The 17,691-nt window shown below is 52.6% G+C and overlaps 1 protein-coding gene across 1 annotated transcript in view; it reads left to right on the top strand.

Moving 5' to 3' along the window:
• Positions 1 to 17,691, top strand: part of Obscn (obscurin, cytoskeletal calmodulin and titin-interacting RhoGEF) — a 149,322-nt gene that overhangs the window by 71,920 nt on the left and 59,711 nt on the right. The window contains 14 exon segments of the mRNA XM_029560576.1: positions 124 to 396; positions 1,766 to 2,032; positions 2,212 to 2,478; positions 4,540 to 4,812; positions 5,234 to 5,497; positions 6,301 to 6,567; positions 6,665 to 6,928; positions 7,218 to 7,481; positions 10,211 to 10,474; positions 10,800 to 11,018; positions 11,539 to 11,802; positions 12,143 to 12,406; positions 16,500 to 16,763; positions 17,121 to 17,384. Of these exon segments, the coding sequence (XP_029416436.1) occupies positions 124 to 396; positions 1,766 to 2,032; positions 2,212 to 2,478; positions 4,540 to 4,812; positions 5,234 to 5,497; positions 6,301 to 6,567; positions 6,665 to 6,928; positions 7,218 to 7,481; positions 10,211 to 10,474; positions 10,800 to 11,018; positions 11,539 to 11,802; positions 12,143 to 12,406; positions 16,500 to 16,763; positions 17,121 to 17,384 (3,678 nt within the window).

The following is a 17,691-nucleotide window of genomic DNA, read 5'->3' as shown; positions in this document are numbered from 1 at the left end:
CAGGAACCTGGGCCCTGCAGTGTGGCCAGGCCCTTCCCAGGGTCTGGCATGGGATGCTAAACTACTGTGCCATCAGGCTGAAGCCTACAGGCTGACTAGTTATTTGTTTGCCATGGCTTATAGATCTGCATGTGGGCATCACCAAGAGGCTAAAGACAGTGGAGGTGCTGGAGGGAGAGAGCTGCAGTTTTGAGTGTGTCCTGTCCCACGAGAATACCAGTGACCCAGCCGTGTGGACGGTTGGTGGAAAGACAGTGGGTAACTCTGGCCACTTCCAGGCCACACGCCAGGGCCGCAAATACACTCTGACAGTCCGAGATGCTGCGTTCAGTGATGCAGGAGAGGTGATCTTCTCTGTGCAGGGCCTCACCTCCAAGGCTTCACTCATCATCAGAGGTAGGTGTTGTAGGTGGGGCCAGAGGCCTCTCAGTGTGGGCTGGGCTGCTGCTGAACTGGAGTGCTTCCAGGGCCTCTCTCCCCAGCCAGCGGTGGAAATCCAGAAACACCTGTTGGGGTCCTGGAGGAGGTTTGGGTCATCAAGGGATGTTATATTCTTGGCTGAGCATCTTCGAATCTCCAGAACAAGCCTTAGAATTCTGGTGTTTGATCTGTGGTCTGTGTGTAGTTGGTAGTGATGCTGTCTAGGGGTACATAATGGGCTAGTTTTATCTGCCAATTAAATAATTAAAAGAGGAAAGAAGTGTTACTGGAAATTTTGGGGAGTCTCAGCAGAGCCATCATAGAAGTGGGGAATTGGGATCCTCTCTTAGGTTTCTTAGTCTCATTAATAAAAGAATTCAAGAATGGACTCAAATGGAAGCTCCAGGACAATTTATCAGAGTTTGAAAGGACAGGCAGGCAGGCTAAATCTCACAGCTGCCTGGAGGAGGAGAGAGAAGGAACAAAGCCATCCAGACGGGAAGATAAGGTGGCATGGAGGTCAGACACCAGGTGGTAGGCAGCCGCATGGCGGGAGGGAAGCTCTAGAAAAGAGTAGGAAGCCCAGCGCATTAGTTAGGGAGTTTAAATGTGCACAGGCTCTGGCCAGCACCCAAAAGTAAAAGAAGAAAAGGAAATCATTACACTTGAGTCAGGTCTCAGAAAGTCTGGAAGACTCAACCCAGCTTCTCAGTGGCTCAGTGCACAGGGACTGCATTAAGAGGAGTGTGGGAATTCTGGGAAGAAAAAGCACATTTGTCTTAAGGTGGCTTTGCCTTCCTAGGGGTGGTGCCATAGCCAGGTCCTTGACCTGCCCCACTGGATTAACCCTTAAGGTAATCCATCATTTATTACTATAAATTCCAATTGCAGTTGGCTCTCTTGGCCAGTATGACATTTGAGCAGAGGCCATAGAGTTGAATCTGATGTTGAAGTTGAATCTGATGTCATGGACCTTGTGCTTCAGACTTACACTCTTGGCACTCATGGATGGGTCTGCTGTACAGGGACCAGCCTGGCTATGGCCGCACCCTGTGTGACCCCTTAATGAGATGTCCTCACAGCCCCTCCTCCCAGGTCTCACCCTGTGCAGTAAGGGCTTCCAACATTTCAGGGTCTCAAACCCCCAGAGGTCCAAGGTCTCAGGGGTCAAGGGTTAGAGGTTCTGTGATTTTGGTCTCCAGAGATTGCATGTTCCCAAATGTCTTTGCCCTCATCCTGGCCATGGCTGAGGCCGTTCCTCAGGGGTAGTGGTTGTGTGGCAGAGGCCATGGCTGGTGCTGTGTCCCAGACTGTGCCTCATGGGAACCATCTCTGCTCCTTTCAGAGAGGCCGGTGGACATCACAAAACCCCTGGAGGACCAGAGGGCCACACGAGGGGAGGACGTGACACTGAGTTGTGAGTTGTCGAAGATGGGCACCACTGTGCACTGGCTGAAGGATGGAAAGGCTATCCGCAAAAGTCAGAAGTACGATGTGCTCAACGAAGGTACACGGGCTGTGCTGGTTGTCCGCAAGGCCTCGCTCAAGGATTCTGGAGAGTACACCTGTGAGACAGAAGCTTCCAAGAGCACTGCCAAGCTCCAAGTGGAAGGTTAGCACCCCGCACACCAGCCTCCCAGTCTCTCCCAGCAGCGTGGCCTGGGACCACCTTCTGAGAGCCTCGGTGAAGAGGTTCCCTCTGGTTAGCCTGCATGGTCAGGTTGGGAGGAGAGCAGAGCTGGCTTAGGTGAGTTGGAGCTTCACCCCCTACCTGCTCTGTTCCTTATCCAGAAAAGGGAAACCGGTTCACAGAAGAGCTGACTGACCTGCAGGCAGAAGAGAAGGGCACAGCTGTGTTCACATGCAAGACAGAGCACCCAGCATCTGCCGTGACCTGGCGCAAGGGCCTCCTGGAGTTGCGGGCCTCGAGAAAGCATGCCCCAGGCCAGGAGGGCTTGACCCTGAAGCTCACCATCAATGCCCTGGAGAGGACAGACAGTGACACCTACACCTGTGACATTGGCCAGGCTCAGACTCAGGCCCGGCTCCTGGTGCACGGTGAGGCCGCTTTCACTTGCACACTGCAAGGCTCCTTAGTGAGTGGAGATGTCAACTCTATCTGAAATAAATGCTGGGTCTCAGAGTGATCAGGGGGTTTACTGATCAGGGCTCTGCTTGTCCTGGATCAGTCCAGCCTCAGTTTCTCTGTCTAAGCATACAGCAGGTCACCTGGGCATCTCAGACTTTCCTAGTGTGACCTGTGAAGGAGCCAGTGGCCTGCCTTCTGCATGCAGGGTGCTTGCTGCATGTTCCCATGTCCAGGCATGCTGTATATGCTGTATGCTCTGCTGTGTCTGCATACATGATGTATGCTAGGGAGATGGCTTGGTGGTTAAAGCACTTGCCATGCAAGCATGTGTGTTGGCATTCAGAGTCCCCATAATTCATGTAAATGTGGGTGGGCATGGCAGAGACACTAGATTCCTGGAGCAATCTAACTACCAAGACTAGCCATATCATGAGCTCCGAGTTTGATTGAGAGACCCTGACTCATGAATGAAGTGGAAGACCTATTGAGGCTGATTCCTGACTGTAATCTTGGCCTCCACATATGTACCCACACATATGCAAAAATGCATACACATACATGCACACACCACTCAAAAGGAAGAAACTGTGACACTGAACACACAGACCTTTTCCTTGTCACTGCCCGCTCAAGTCCACTGTATGGGCTGTTGTTGAACGCTGCTCACTGGTGGCTTCAAGTGTACTACACATACATGCACACACCACTCAAAAGGAAGAAACTGTGACACTGAACACACGTCACTGCCCGCTCAAGTCCACTGTATGGGCTGTTGCTGAACGCTGCTCACTGGTGGCTTCAAGTGTACTGGCAGGTGTGTGCAGAGTGCAGATACGTTACCATTTTATAAAAGGGACTAAGTGTCCTCGGAGTTTGGTATCTGTGGGGTCCCAGAACAACTTTTCCTGAAGATTATGGGAGGTGGAGGAAGGGAAGAAGAAGTTTAAAGTCATAGCAAGTTCAAGACCAGCCTGGGATACATGAGACTCTGGCTCAGAAAAAATCATTTACGTGTAGACCATGCGAATGCCCACTAGCCTGTGGGTAGACTAGAGCTGTCCTTTGTGAGATGCCCCAATGATTAGAGCCCTCCTCTCTGTGTCATCCAGTTCTGGGATCTTTTGAGTGGTGTTTGTGGGTATAGTTGTATATCTGCAGGATCCATATTTATCCATCATTTAATTCAACAATAACAAATTGTTTCTAGGAATTCACATTTTCTATCCTACTATTAATTTAAATTTTAATGTAGCTATAACTCTTTGTATTTATTTTAAATTTAAATTTATTTCAAGTAATGTGTAATATCAGTACCTATCTGTGAGGTATAGTGTGATAACTGGATACATGTCTGCAATGTGTAGTGACCAGGTCAGGGCAAAGGGCATTTCCATCCTCTTAAGCAGTCATAGTTTCTGTGTGTTGGGAGACTTCAAGGTCTTCCTTCAGGTCTTTGAAATGTGAGATAAACCAGGCACAGGAAGGCAGATGCCCCAAGTTCTCACTCATTTAGGAACATTGAAAGACTCGATCTCATAGGACCAGAGAGGAGAATGGAGGGCACCAGATAGGCTGGGAGCAGGGAGGGTGAGGGAGGTAGTTGAGTCTCTGATGCACAGTAGGGTAACTGTCATTTTTTGCCGAAGCACATTTCATCTGTCAATATGAAATTGAATTCTATCTCTTGATCGTCACGTGAGTACTACTGGTGTTTTGGGAGCAGATGTCCTGTTGGCAAGCCCAGCTCAGCACAAGGGGCAGGAGAGAATGCATGAGCTTCAGCAGCCTGTGGACTCCCTCTCTTCGCAGAAAGACTTCAGAATGGGGACATGAGTTTGGGGCTGAGAGGCTGACTTAGAGCAAATATATTAGGATCACCTGGTTCTGATTTGCTTCCTGCATACCGAGCTTCATTGACAGGGGCTGAAGTTGAATACTGTTTTACAGCTCCACCCAGGGTCTTAGGAGAGTCAACCGGCCAAGTCTGGCCCAAGGCATCAGGAGCCCTGACTTTCCTGCTTGCATTGCAGGTCAGAAGGTACGCATCACTGAGGACCTGGAAGACAGCGATGTCCAGGAGGGTTCCTCTGCTAAGTTCTGCTGCCGCATCTCCCCTGCTGACTATGGGCCTGTGCACTGGTTCCTGGATAAGACCCCCCTGCACACCAACGAGCTCAATGAGATTGCTGTCCAGCCAGGAGGCTACCATGTGCTCACCCTGCGGAAGCTGGCACTCAAAGACTCGGGCACTGTCTACTTTGAGGCGGGTGACCAGCGGACCTCAGCTGCCCTTCGGGTCACTGGTGGGTTCTGTGCCTAAGGCCAGGGATATCCATGCTAGGGACACTATATGGCTTAGAGGGACCTTGAAGAGGGGCAGGCATGTGAAGGTCTGGTCACATGCACAGTGAAGTCCTGAGGCTCATAGTGTCAAGATTAGCTGCTGATGGCATGTGAGTCTCCAGTCCTGGCGAGGTGGTTTGGGAGGAAGGGTTGGGCTGTTTCATGATAAATTCCTGACTTCAGAATTTGTGGGTGATATGGCTTGTGTGCTGTGTTCTACCAGGGTAGGGACCACGCAGAGACTCCCCTGTGCCCCCAGCATTCCTGTCTGGATACAGCCTCAGGGCAACAGGCAGACACTGACTAAGGAGTTGCCTTGTCCACAGTATTAGTCTTCTCACAGAGGTACCACAGCACTTTTGGCTTCTCTCTGTCCTCCAGAGAAACCGAGCATCTTCTCCCGGCCACTCATGGATGTCGCAGTCACAGAAGGTGAGGACCTGACCCTCATCTGTGAGACCACTCTGGATAGTCCTGTGCGCTGGACCAAGGATGGGAAGACACTGCGGCCATCGACACGGTGCCAGCTCAACTACCAGGGGTGCCGGGCTCAGCTGGTCATCACTGGCACCACCCTACAAGACGGTGGGCGATACAAGTGTGAAGCCAGCGGAGCCACCAGCAGCTCCATTGTCAGGGTCCACGGTGAGTGCTGGGTGGCTGTATTCAGGCAGGCATGGCTCAGGGTGGGCACACACCCACAAGGAACAGAGGGCAGGAGGACCCCAGAGTAGCGTCTAGCGCTTCCTTCTGCCTCTGCCCATTGTGAGGGGCATTCACATGCCCCTCTTGGCTTCCTGCTGTCTCAGGTCTCTGCTGCCCCTGTATTCTCCAACCCTCTCTTGGTCTCTTGACCTTCTTGTGACCCATTCCTGTGTTGGCCTTACTTGCTGACCCCTTTGGAATCCCTCTTCCTGCCTCTGGTTGCCTCTATGGGACTGCCCTAAGCTTGTAGCACAGATGGAACTTATACAACAGGAATCTGCTGTGGAAAACAGAAGTGGGAGATCAAAGCGTTGACCTTGACTGGCCTCCAGAGGCCTCCAGAAGCAGACTTCTGCTTCCTTGGCATACAGAAGCAGTCTTCTCCTTTGTCTTCAGATGCACATCCCTCTCTGTGCCCCGATCTCTTATGAGAACACCAATCTGATGGAACATGGGCTCAGTCTAACCATTTTATTTTACTTTATCTCTTTAAAGTCCAAATAGTCACATGTGAGGTCCCGAGTTAGAATGTCAGTATATGAATTTTGAGAAGCACAGTTCAGTCTGTAACACTTGGCCCTTCTCCGTTCACCGGGTCCTTGACTCACCTTTCCATTCACACGCCATCAGACCCATTTTTCTCAGAGTTCTCTGGGCCCCTGCCACTGGCCTCTAGTATTTGAGTTGCTGCTTCCCCAGCTGGATCCTGTCAGGGAGGTTGAGCTGAGCCTACCTATCCATAGCTCGGCCAGTGCAGTTCCGGGAGGCCCTGAAGGATGTGGAGGTGCCAGAGGGCGGGGCTGCCACCCTGCGCTGTGCACTGTCATCAGTGGCTGCACCTGTGGAGTGGCGCCGTGGGGACGACATCCTGAAGTCCAGCAGCAAGTACAGCCTGCGCCAGGAGGGAGTCATGCTGGAGTTGGTTGTCCGAGACCTGCAGCCCCAGGATAGTGGGTGTTACTCCTGCTCCTTTGGGGACCAGACAACCTCAGCCACACTAACTGTGAAAGGCAAGTGTGCCCATCTACACTGTGCTCAGGGGCCCAAGAGGGCCCTCCCCCCAGAATAGAGGAATAACAGTGTCCTCTGTGTCTGCCCCTGCTGCAGCCCTGTCTGCCCAGTTCATAGGAAAATTGAGAAACAAGGAGGCCACAGAAGGGACCACGGCCACGCTGCGGTGTGAGCTGACCAAAGAGGCCCCCGTGGAATGGAGGAAGGGAACAGAGACTCTGAGAAATAGGGGCAGATACAGCCTGAAGCAGGACGGGGCTGTGTGTGAACTACAGATCCGTGACTTGGCCGAGGCAGATGCTGGGGAGTACTTATGTGTGTGTGGGCAGGAGAGGACCTCCGCCATGCTGACCATCAAAGGTAAAGACCACAGGTGGCCAGGTAGACCCATGTTCTACCCATATGCTGACCTGATCCCATCTGTCCAGCTCCTTCAGCCCTTGCTCACCCTGCTGTGGATCTCACCTAACTTCCTGAACTGTTAGAACCAGGAAACACCAGTATCTGCAGCCAACTTCCCACCCTTAGGCCCTAGCGGGTTCTCTCCTGTGCCCCGCTGTCTTCTGTCTTGTCCTTCATCCTGTCCTGTGCTGTGTTGTATCCCACAACACAGTGGCACATCTGATGTTCCAATCTCTGAACCTCCCAGCTCTGCCTGCCCACTTCATTGGAAGGCTCAGAAGCAGGGAGGCCACAGAAGGGGACATGGCCACGCTGCACTGTGAGCTGAGCAAGGCTGCCACTGTGGAGTGGAGAAAGGGAACAGAGACCCTGAGAGATGGGGACAGATACAGCCTCAAGCAGGACGGGGCTGTGTGTGAGCTGCAGATCTGTGGCCTGACTGTGGGGGATGCTGGCGAGTATTCGTGCCTGTGTGGGCAGGAAAGGACCACAGCCACGTTGACCATCAGGGGTAAAGATTGTGTGCCCTGTGTACATGTGCCCCTGTACACGGGCAGCTCTGTGTCTGAGCACTGCCCCCCCCATCTGTGCTTGGCGTTTCCTGCTTGTCTGGTCTGCGTTCTGTTGCAGGTACTTCACGTTTGTTGCAGGGGACCCATTTTAGATCCAGAAAACACTGGAGACTAGGTGCCCAGCCCTAGGAGTGTTCTGGTTTGGGATGAACAGGTGGCAGGAGAGCAAACAATGAAGATTCGATGACAGGTCCCAGGGCACACCAGGAGAGGGGGTAGGCTGGCCATGGGGGAATGATGCAGCAGGGATATGCAGGAAGAAGGGAAGGAAAGCAGCCTGGGTATGTGCTTCTGTGTGAAGGTGAGGGCCTGTGCTGTAGGTGTCAGGAGGAGGTGAGGACCCACGCTGTGGGTGGATGGGGGGAGAGAAGGCCCATCCGTGGGTGTGAGATGGAGGTGAGGGCTCAACTCGTGTGTATCAAGCCAAGGTGAGGCCTGCCCAAGGAGTCATATGAAAGTGAGGGCCAGTCCTGTGGGTGTCAGGCATAGGCGAGGACTCATCCCTTGGGAGTCAAGTGGTGGTGGAGGCCCATCCTGTGGGAGTTAAAGTAGAGGTGGAGGCCCACCCCAGAGGTATCAGGTAGAGATGGGCACCTGCCCCATGGGAGTCAGGTGATAAGGGCCTGTTCCATGGTAGTGTGGGGAGGTAAAGGCAGGTCTGTGAGGCTGAGGGTGGAGCCCCCTGACCTGTCTCTGGCAGCCTTTGCTGTGTGTCCTGTCTTGTACATGTAGTGTCCGCGGCCCACTTTTGTCCACAAGTTACAGAGTTCAGTGGTCTTTGTGTGTCCCTCCCGGTCATGACCATCACTTACAGATGGTCGGAGGCCTGGGGAGGCCATTGTGGAGGCCACAATGCAGTGTGAGCAGAGCACGGTGGCCTCCCCGAAGTGAAGCAAGAGGCCCGGGACCTCAGACAGGGATCTTACAGGCTGAGGCAGGATGTGTGGAGCTCTGTAACCTGGCCGTGATGGATCCTGGGTGTCCTCACACATACAGTAACGGCAGCAGAGCTCACCAGAGTGGGCTTCTGGACTCTGCTCCTGAATCCACCAGGTTCCAGTCATGGTTGTATCCAGGGAGCTGACACTACTGCTCTGGTGTGGCCAGTGACCTGATGATGAGTCAACTCTCTGCCAGGTCCTTGGAGGGTCTGAGTACCTTCCTGCAGGGAAGCAGATGGAATGCACAGACATTGATGGAGGGCCCAGGGCATCTTGGGGAGAGTGGGAATATAATGAAATTCCGGCAGGTACAAGAAGCCCTTGGTCTGGTGGACTATGCTCTTACCTTAAGGACAGACTCCTCGGGGCTCTGAAGAGGAAGGTGTGGGGAAACCTGATTATCTGTTTGCCCAGGCTGTGGCAGGAGGCTCCTACCATCTGAACAAGCATTGGAGACACTTACAAGGGGCCCAGCTGCCATGTGGATGGATCACAGTGCCAAAGTACAGAGGCCTGGTACCACCGTGCCCTCAGGAGATGACAGAAGGATATGTCTCTGAGGCCTGACCTATGCTGACAGAGTTAGAAAGAGATCCCAAGAAAACCTGCTCCCTCCCACTAACTCTAGGATGTGCTATTGATGGCTGAGGTGTGGAGCTGATCCTAGTGGACCAGCTGCTTTCAGAATTACACTTGTCCTAACAAGGGCTAAGCACAATGGGCACCTCACCTGGCCCCTTCTAGAAAGTGCTACATTTTCAAAAACTACCCCTGGACCACAAAGCTCCAAGGATGTTCTGAGCCACTGTCTTTAAAGGCCTCTGGGCAGATAGAACTGGGCATTCAAGAACCCTCAGCATTGGACTGTTAGCCAGAGGAAGTCTCCAGCCTCCGTTTTCAAGAACCAAGCTGTCGTCTTCTTTGTGGCCGTTTCCTACGTGCTGTCCATGGATGGGTGGATTGTTTCTCTGTTTGTTCAGTTGAAAGCCTTTCACCTACTCTGCTTGTGCATCCTGGAGTTTGCCAGCACAGTGAAGATGCGGCCAGAGGCCTGTGACCACCTGCTTCAAGCGGACAGTCCCAGGATGACTCGTGTGGCTGCTTCTCACCCAGCGAATCTGTGACTCAGGAACCCCAGAAGGGTTCGTGACCATGGCATGCTGTAACCTGAGCAGCCAAGTCAAGCTCTTGAGCCTGGAATTTCAGAGAAAAATAGGGCAGGCACAGAAGACCTGGGGCCAGGGATGTCTGTGGTCACTGCATCTGCTATCCATGTCACAGGTCCTGGGTGGGCTCTCTCTCTGGATTTCTTGCCCCAAGGTTCTCTGTGTCTCAGGCTACAGCTGGCCAGACTCTCCTCTGCTCCCTCTGTGTTGTTTCCTACCCGTGTCCACACGTTTATTCTTTACTCTCTCCAAAACGTGTTTCACTGTCGAGTATCATGTCCTGTCCCCGGAACGCTTCAAGATCCTGGTGTTTGTTCTCTGTGTTGCCCTCAGCCCTGCAAGCCAAATTCATGAAGTCTGAGGCCTGTGGAAACCTTAGAATGGACTATGGCCATGGGGTACAATCTAGACCAAGGGAAGCCCACCCCCACTGGCACTAAGCATGCCCAGCCTGTGGTCTTTGTGCAGTTGGCCTTCATGTCTTCTCTGTACTGTCCACGTCTAGGGCCCTCCATGTTCTGAAAGAGTGTGATTGTGTCCATGTCTTTCTGACCTCTCTAGCCCTACCAGCTAGATTCACTGAAGGTCTAAAGAATGAAGAATCCACAGAAGGGGCCGTGGCCACACTACGGTGTGAGCTGAGCAAGATGGCCCCAGTAACGTGGAAGAAGGGAGCAAAGACCCTGAGAGATGGAGACAGATACAGCCTAGCACAGGACGGGGCCGTGTGTGAGCTGCAGATCCGTGGCCTGGCCATGGCAGATGCTGGAGAGTACTCATGCATGTGTGGACAGGAGAGGACCTCAGCCACACTGACTGTGAGGGGTAAAGATTGGTGATTTGCTGTCCTTAGTTCCTATCACCTTGTTCCTTCGGCTCCATATGCAGCACAGCTCCTGTGGCCACCTGTCCTCTCCCCGGTGTCCTCTGGGTGTCTCTTATCTACCTGTGCAGTCACCCTCCTGCCTATGTCCATTCTGTTGCCTTCTGTGTCCTTCCTCAGCTGCCCGCTTCCCTCACCATCTGAATATACATTCAGTCATTCATGCTGTGGTCCCTCAGTAATGTATGGAGCTCTTTATGAGTTACCTGTCTATTCAGAGACCTTTGTAAAGCTCTGTGTTCTCAGTGACTGTTCGGTCCTTCCTAGCCCTGCCTGCCACATTTATTGAAGACTTGAGAAGCCAAGAGGCCACAGAAGGGGCCACGGCAATATTACAGTGTGAGCTGAGCAAGCCAGCCCCCGTGGAGTGGAGGAGGGGGTCTGAGACCCTGAGAGATGGGGACAGATACAGCCTGAGGCACGATGGGGCTGTGTGTGAGCTGCAGATCCGTGGCCTGGCTGTGGAAGATACTGGAGAGTACTCGTGTGTGTGTGGGCAGGAGAGGACCTCAGCCACGCTGAACGTCAGGGGTAAAGACCATGCGTGGCCACGTGGACCTGAGTCGTGGTGTCTCTGTTGTCTCATCGCTACTTCCGTCTCCACATGTGGCCTAGCTCCTGTGGTGACCATGTGGCCATCTGTCCTGTAACTCAGTTCATCTGGATGTCTCCATCACCCTTCCTCCTGTCCAGCAGATGTTCTCATGGTCACGTCCATGTGTCTTCCCTCCCTTCACCTCCCCGGATGCTGCTTCTTCCTGTCTGTTCCCCGAGTACTGTTCATTCATGGTCCTCTGGCAGCGTGTGTGTCTCCTGTGTGTTCCTTGGTCTGTGCATAGTGTCCTTCAGAGAGTCCCCTGTCCTCAGTGACTGTTTGGCCCTTCCCAGCCCTGCCCGCCAGATTCATAGAAGACTTGAGAAGCCAAGAGGCCACAGAAGGGGCCACAGCCACGTTGCAGTGTACGAGAGAGTCCCCTGTCCTCAGTGACTGTTTGGCCCTTCCCAGCCCTGCCCGCCAGATTCATAGAAGATTTGAGAAGCCAAGAGGCCACAGAAGGGGCCACAGCCACGTTGCAGTGTACACTCAGCAAGGTGGCCCCCGTGGAGTGGAGGAAGGGAACAAGGATCCTCAGAGATGGGGACAGATACAACCTGAGGCAGGACGGGGCCATGTGTGAGCTGCAGATCCATGGCCTGGCTGTGGAAGATACTGGAGAGTACTCGTGTGTGTGTGGGCAGGAGAGGACCTCAGCCACACTGAGCGTCAGGGGTAAAGACCTTGTGTGGCCACATGGACCCGAGTCTTGGTGTTTCTGTTGTGTCCCAGCTCTACTCCTGGCTCCACATGTGACCCAAATCCTGTAGTGGCCCTGTGGCCATGTGTCCTGTAACTGGGGTCATCTGGTCACCTGTACCTCCTCGTCGTCCTGTCCAGCAGACGTTCTGTGTTCAGGCCATCTCAGTGTCCTCTCTGTCCCCATGGAGTTGGCTTCCCTCACCATCTGTTCGTAGCGTGGTCCTCCAACAGCATTTGTGGTTCTTTGTGGGTTGTGTGTCCTTTGTACGGTGTTTTCCAGTCCCACGTTTGAGTGACTACTTGGTCCTTCCAGCCCTGCCTGCCAGATTCATGGAAGACTTGAGAAGCCAAGAGGCCACGGAAGACACCACAGCCACACTGAGGTGTGAGCTGAGCAAGGCGGCCCCTGTGGAGTGGAGGAGGGGGTCTGAGAGCCTGAGAGATGGAGACAGATACAGCCTGAGGCAGGATGGGGCTGTATGTGAGCTGCAGATCCGTGGCCTGACCGTGGAAGATACTGGAGAGTACTCGTGTGTGTGTGGGCAGGAGAAGACCTCAGCCATGCTGACTGTGAATGGTAATGCCGGTGTGGCCACCTGAGTGGTCTGCCTTCTCCCATCTCTCCCATGTGAGCTGTGTTCCTCCTTCGCCTCTCAATGTCATCATGTGATTCCTACAATCACATGTCTGTGTGGTCCATCCTTCAGGGCACACCGGGTTGATCTACTCTAGAGCCATGATTTGGACCCCAGGGAGGAATAGTGTAGAGAGACCTGAGTGAGGCACCAGCAAATTGCATCATCGTCTAATGGGAGATCCACCAAGGCCACTAGCATCTTGTTAGGGTCTGTGAAGATTCTGGGCCTGTGGGTCCCAGGCAGAGTTGAGATCATGTATATTCCTTAACAGGCCTGCACAACGGTGTTGGTGGTCTGGCTGGAGGTGGCCAGGTGGGCACTGCTGAACTCAATGAGAGCATTTATTGGTCCTTCAAGATAACGCACTCTCAAGGGCTGGTGCTTCTGTCTGCTTGCAGTTCTGGCGGCTGGAATTCTTCCATTGAAGTGTTGGCAGCCTTGGTTTTTCCAGAGGATGGTCATCTATCTTCTCCTTCTGTCCTCTGGTGGCCATTTCTGTGTCTCTGTCCTAATTTCTTCTTATATACACACTGACTATACAGAGCCCAACCTGATAACCTAATTTTTTTTCATTTTATTTTTTGTGTATGTGTGTATTGCCTGCATGTAGGTCAGTGCACCCGTGTCATCCCGGCTCTCCATATGCAATCCTTTTTTTTTTTCCATTTTATGTGTATGCGTGTGTTGCCTGCATGTAGGTCAGTGCACCCGTGTCATGCAATGCCCACAGAGGTCAGGAGAGGCTGTCAGATCCCCTGGGACTGGAGTTACAGACAGTTGTTAGCTGCCATGTGGGTGCTGGGATTTGAACCCGGGTCTTCTGCAAGGACAACCAGTGCTCTTAACCCCTGAGCCAGCTCTCCAGCCCCCAACTGATAACCTAAGTTTTTAAACTTAATTCTTTCCTTAAGTACTGTTCCTGGAAGGAGTCACATCCTAAGGTATTGGGGGAGTGAGGACTTCGATGCATGAGCTTGGTGAGGACACCGTTTAGCCCATGACAGCCCTTCTGGTCTCCTCAAATCCAGGTCCTTTTCATGTGTAAGATATACTTACCACATTCCCACAGCCCACATCTCCGTGTCTTTATCATTCACTCCATGGAACATTTGCCTCTTACCTGTGAGGCTGTGGAACCGGATGGAATCTGAACTTCCAGAACAATGCGGGACAGGCATAGGATGGATGTTCTTACCACAGAAGGAGGAAATTAGAGTCAGGAAGTGGGCCCCAGGCCCCAGAAGTCTGAAATATCAGGGAATTCCACTGGTTTCATGCCAGAAGAATGTCTCTACCCCCTGTCCTCTGAATTCACCGACTCACCCCTGAAGTGGAGGTGATTAGGAGCCAAGGAGAAGGGAGCGTTATTCCTTCAACCTGTGGTCTTGGGCCCCTGGTGGCAGAGTCATCCCTGTCTACCTTTGATCCACCCTCATAGTCACTCTCTGCTTTTTGGAAACAGGGCCTTGCTATACCGTCCTGGCTGGCCTGAGACTATTTGTATAGGCCAGCCTGGCCCTGAACTTGTGGAAATCCTCTTGCCTCAGCCTCCCAAGTGCTGGGATTACAGGCATGAGCCACCATGGCTAGCCACGGCCATGCTACTTGAAAGGTCACACACACGTGTGGCTAGATGGTTCTATTGCCTCATGGGGAAGGTCTCAGAAGTCTGACAGCTTTCCTCCTTTAATCTCTCTTCTTCTAGTCTAAGAAGCATTTCTGCTGGTCTAACATTCTCAAAGACCTCGTCTTCCCGTGCAGTCGTTGTCTAAGATGCTTCTTCTACAGCTTTTCATGGATGATGTCATCTCTAGCTTTGGCTTCTGCTGAGACAGCAGGACTGGCCGTACCCTGGTCTTCTCTATAGAACATATATTCTAATTCTTTTTTTTGCTGCACGGATAGGCTGTGAATTTCATGAATATCAAGTTCTTTTTCCTTAATTGCTCTTCAGTTTATCTCTATTTTCATTGTTACTATATGCAGAAAACAGAAACCCAGCTTTACCTTCCACACTTTACCTACATACTTCCTCCACCGAATGTCCAATTTCTTTTTTCCAAACTCTGCCTTCCACCAGGGACTAAAACACAATTTGGCCTGCCGGGTTTGTTGACTCTGTCACAAAGATCACTTTTCTCCTTTCCGGTACCTCATTTCCTGTCCATCTGAGGCCTGACCAGAAATGTGTCAAATCAGAAAAGTCATCTATGTAGCCACTCACTGCCCATTACCAGACATCTTCAGATTCTTAGGTGTTTGCTATTGAGCTATTTGCCTCAATTTGTGTTGTTGGGCTGCAAAGGTCAGGACACATAAAACAGAAGTTCATTTTCTATCTGTTCAGAAGGCTAGCAGCCGGCGATCAGATTCCCAACAGGGCTGACTCTGCCCGAGGCCTCTCACTGGCTCCCAGGCAACTGTCTTCCCTGAGTCTTCACACATTCCTCCAGTGTTTGCATCCTGATCTCTTTAAGGACACTAGTCCTGTTGGATTAATGTTCATCCACATGACCTCATTTAGCCCTTCCTACTTCTTCAAAGGCCTGTCTTTGAAATTCAATATACTTTCTGAAATTCAATATGCTTTTTGGAAGGACAGAGCCCACAACAATTATGACCCTGATCTGTGCTAACTTGGGAGGCTCACACTGGAGGCAGGAGGGAGGACGGCAGGACAGGTCAAAGGCTGAAAGGCATGGCCAGGAGGCCCCAGTCACAGTCTGTCAGGGATCAGGAGGCATGAGTCAGGGAGGTGGCACCCATGGGTAAAGCGTGGTTCCACAGGACAAGGATGTGATGTGGAGGACATAGGGCCTTGTGTGAACTGGGAGGGTATGCCAGGCACAGGCAGTGCTGGGTAGAGGCCCTGTGTGGATGGGCATCCCGTCTGTGAGTCTGGAGATAGCACAACTGGGAAACACATGCATGGAGGTCACTTGAGGAAGGACTGTCCTATTGGATACACTGTCTGATCTGGAGGAGCCTGGCTTGGCTCTGGGCAATGATAGGCCATGGGAAGGACAGGTGCTCTTGAGAAGATGGATCTGGAATGGTTCCCATCTCCCAGTCAACCTGCATCTCAGCTGGGACAACACGGGAAATTCAGTCAACACACATTGATCTGCCTCCCATAATCCTCAGCCTTCCTGCTGCTTCCTTCCTGGATACTCAGGTCATGACCTTCAAAACCTGCATAGAGATTGATGGCTTCTGTCCATCTGATCCTTCCTAGCCCTGTGCATACGATTCATTGAAGAGATGAAGTCTCAGGAGGCCATGGAAGGGTGCACCGTCACTTTGCAGTGTCAGCTCAGCAAAAAGGCTCCTGTGGAGTGGAAGAGAGGAGCAAAGGCCCTCAGAGATGGAGACAGATACAAGCTGTGGCAGGAAGGGGCCGTGTGTGAGCTGCAGATTCATGGCCTGGCCATGTCAGATGCTGGAGAGTACACATGTGTGTGTGGGGAGCAAGAGACCACAGCCACACTAACCATCATGGGTAAAAACCACAACTAGCCAACTAGATCCATGTGCTAGTGCCTGAGTTTGAAGGTGATGTCCGTCTACACTCATCCCATGTTCTCTCGCAGGGTCTATGAGACCCTCTTCCTGTCACTGCATGGGATCCCTTCCTGCTTCCTGGGACATGTTAACCAGGAGACACCAGCACCTGTAATGGCATTCCACTCATGCCCTTGTTGGGTTTGTCCCGTTGGATCCTGTGTCTCTTGTCCCCATTGTTACGTCCTGTCTCCCAAAGCCCTCTAGGAAATCTGAGGTTCTCTGTGTGTTCACGATACTCTCTGGCCCTGTATGCCAGGTTCATGTAAAGCACACAGTCCAAGGAGGTCACAGAATGCGCCTCGGCCATGCTATGTGCAGGGTGGTCCAAGAATTGCCACACAGCCTGTTCTCAGTTGCCCACATGTGACCATTGCCCAGTTGAGATTTGTGTGTTCTCTGTGCTCTCCATGTCCATTCTTCCACTTGCTCTGATAGTGTGATCGTGCTATGTCTTTCTGTGCTCCCCAGCACTGCCCACCAAGTTCACAGAGGGTCTGAAGAATGAAGAGGCCATAGAAGGGGCCACAGTCACTCTGAGGTGCCAGTTGAGCAAGCCGGCCCCCGTGGAGTGGAGGAGGGGGTCTGAGACCCTGAGAGATGGGGATAGATACAGCCTGAGGCACGATGGGGCTGTGTGTGAGCTGCAGATCCATGGCCTGGCTGTGGAAGATACTGGAGAGTACTCGTGTGTGTGTGGGCAGGAGAGGACCTCAGCCACGCTGAACGTCAGGGGTAAAGACCATGCGTGGCCACGTGGACCTGAGTCGTGGTGTCTCTGTTGTCTCATCGCTACTTCCGTCTCCACATGTGGCCTAGCTCCTGTGGTGACCATGTGGCCATCTGTCCTGTAACTCAGTTCATCTGGATGTCTCCATCACCCTTCCTCCTGTCCAGCAGATGTTCTCATGGTCACGTCCATGTGTCTTCCCTCCCTTCACCTCCCCGGATGCTGCTTCTTCCTGTCTGTTCCCCGAGTACTGTTCATTCATGGTCCTCTGGCAGCGTGTGTGTCTCCTGTGTGTTCCTTGGTCTGTGCATAGTGTCCTTCAGAGAGTCCCCTGTCCTCAGTGACTGTTTGGCCCTTCCCAGCCCTGCCCGCCAGATTCATAGAAGACTTGAGAAGCCAAGAGGCCACGGAAGACACCACAGCCACACTGAGGTGTGAACTGAGCAAGGTGGCCCCTGTGGAGTGGAGGAGGGGGTCTGAGAGCCTGAGAGATGGAGACAGATACCGCCTGAGGCAGGATGGGGCTGTATGTGAGCTGCAGATCCGTGGCCTGACCGTGGAAGATACTGGAGAGTACTCGTGTGTGTGTGGGCGGGAGAAGACCTCGGCCACGCTGAACGTCAGGGGTAAAGATCATATGCGGCTTACGTGGACCTGCGTCTTGGTGTCTCCCTGTTGCTAAGCACTAGTTCTGTCTCTACATGTGGCCCAGATCCTGTGATGACCCTGTGGCCATGTCCTACCTCCCCTTCTTCCTGTCTGGCAGATGTTCTTGTGTTCACATCCACTCTACGGCTCTCTCTACTCCCCTTAGGCTTTTCCTCCATTGCCATCTGCACCTCCCTTCACCTGATCATGTTGTGGTCTTTTAGCAGTGCATGCTTTCTTGTGGGTTGTGCGTGTGTATTGTTCCCTACTGTCATGTACTCAGAG

This window comes from Nannospalax galili, unplaced genomic scaffold (genome assembly GCF_000622305.1).
Source record: "Nannospalax galili isolate Female #2095 unplaced genomic scaffold, S.galili_v1.0 scaffold1812, whole genome shotgun sequence".
Classification (NCBI taxonomy): Eukaryota; Metazoa; Chordata; class Mammalia; order Rodentia; family Spalacidae; genus Nannospalax; species Nannospalax galili.
Note: the sequence above shows the minus strand (reverse complement) of the source record. Positions and strands in the feature narration are given on the sequence as shown.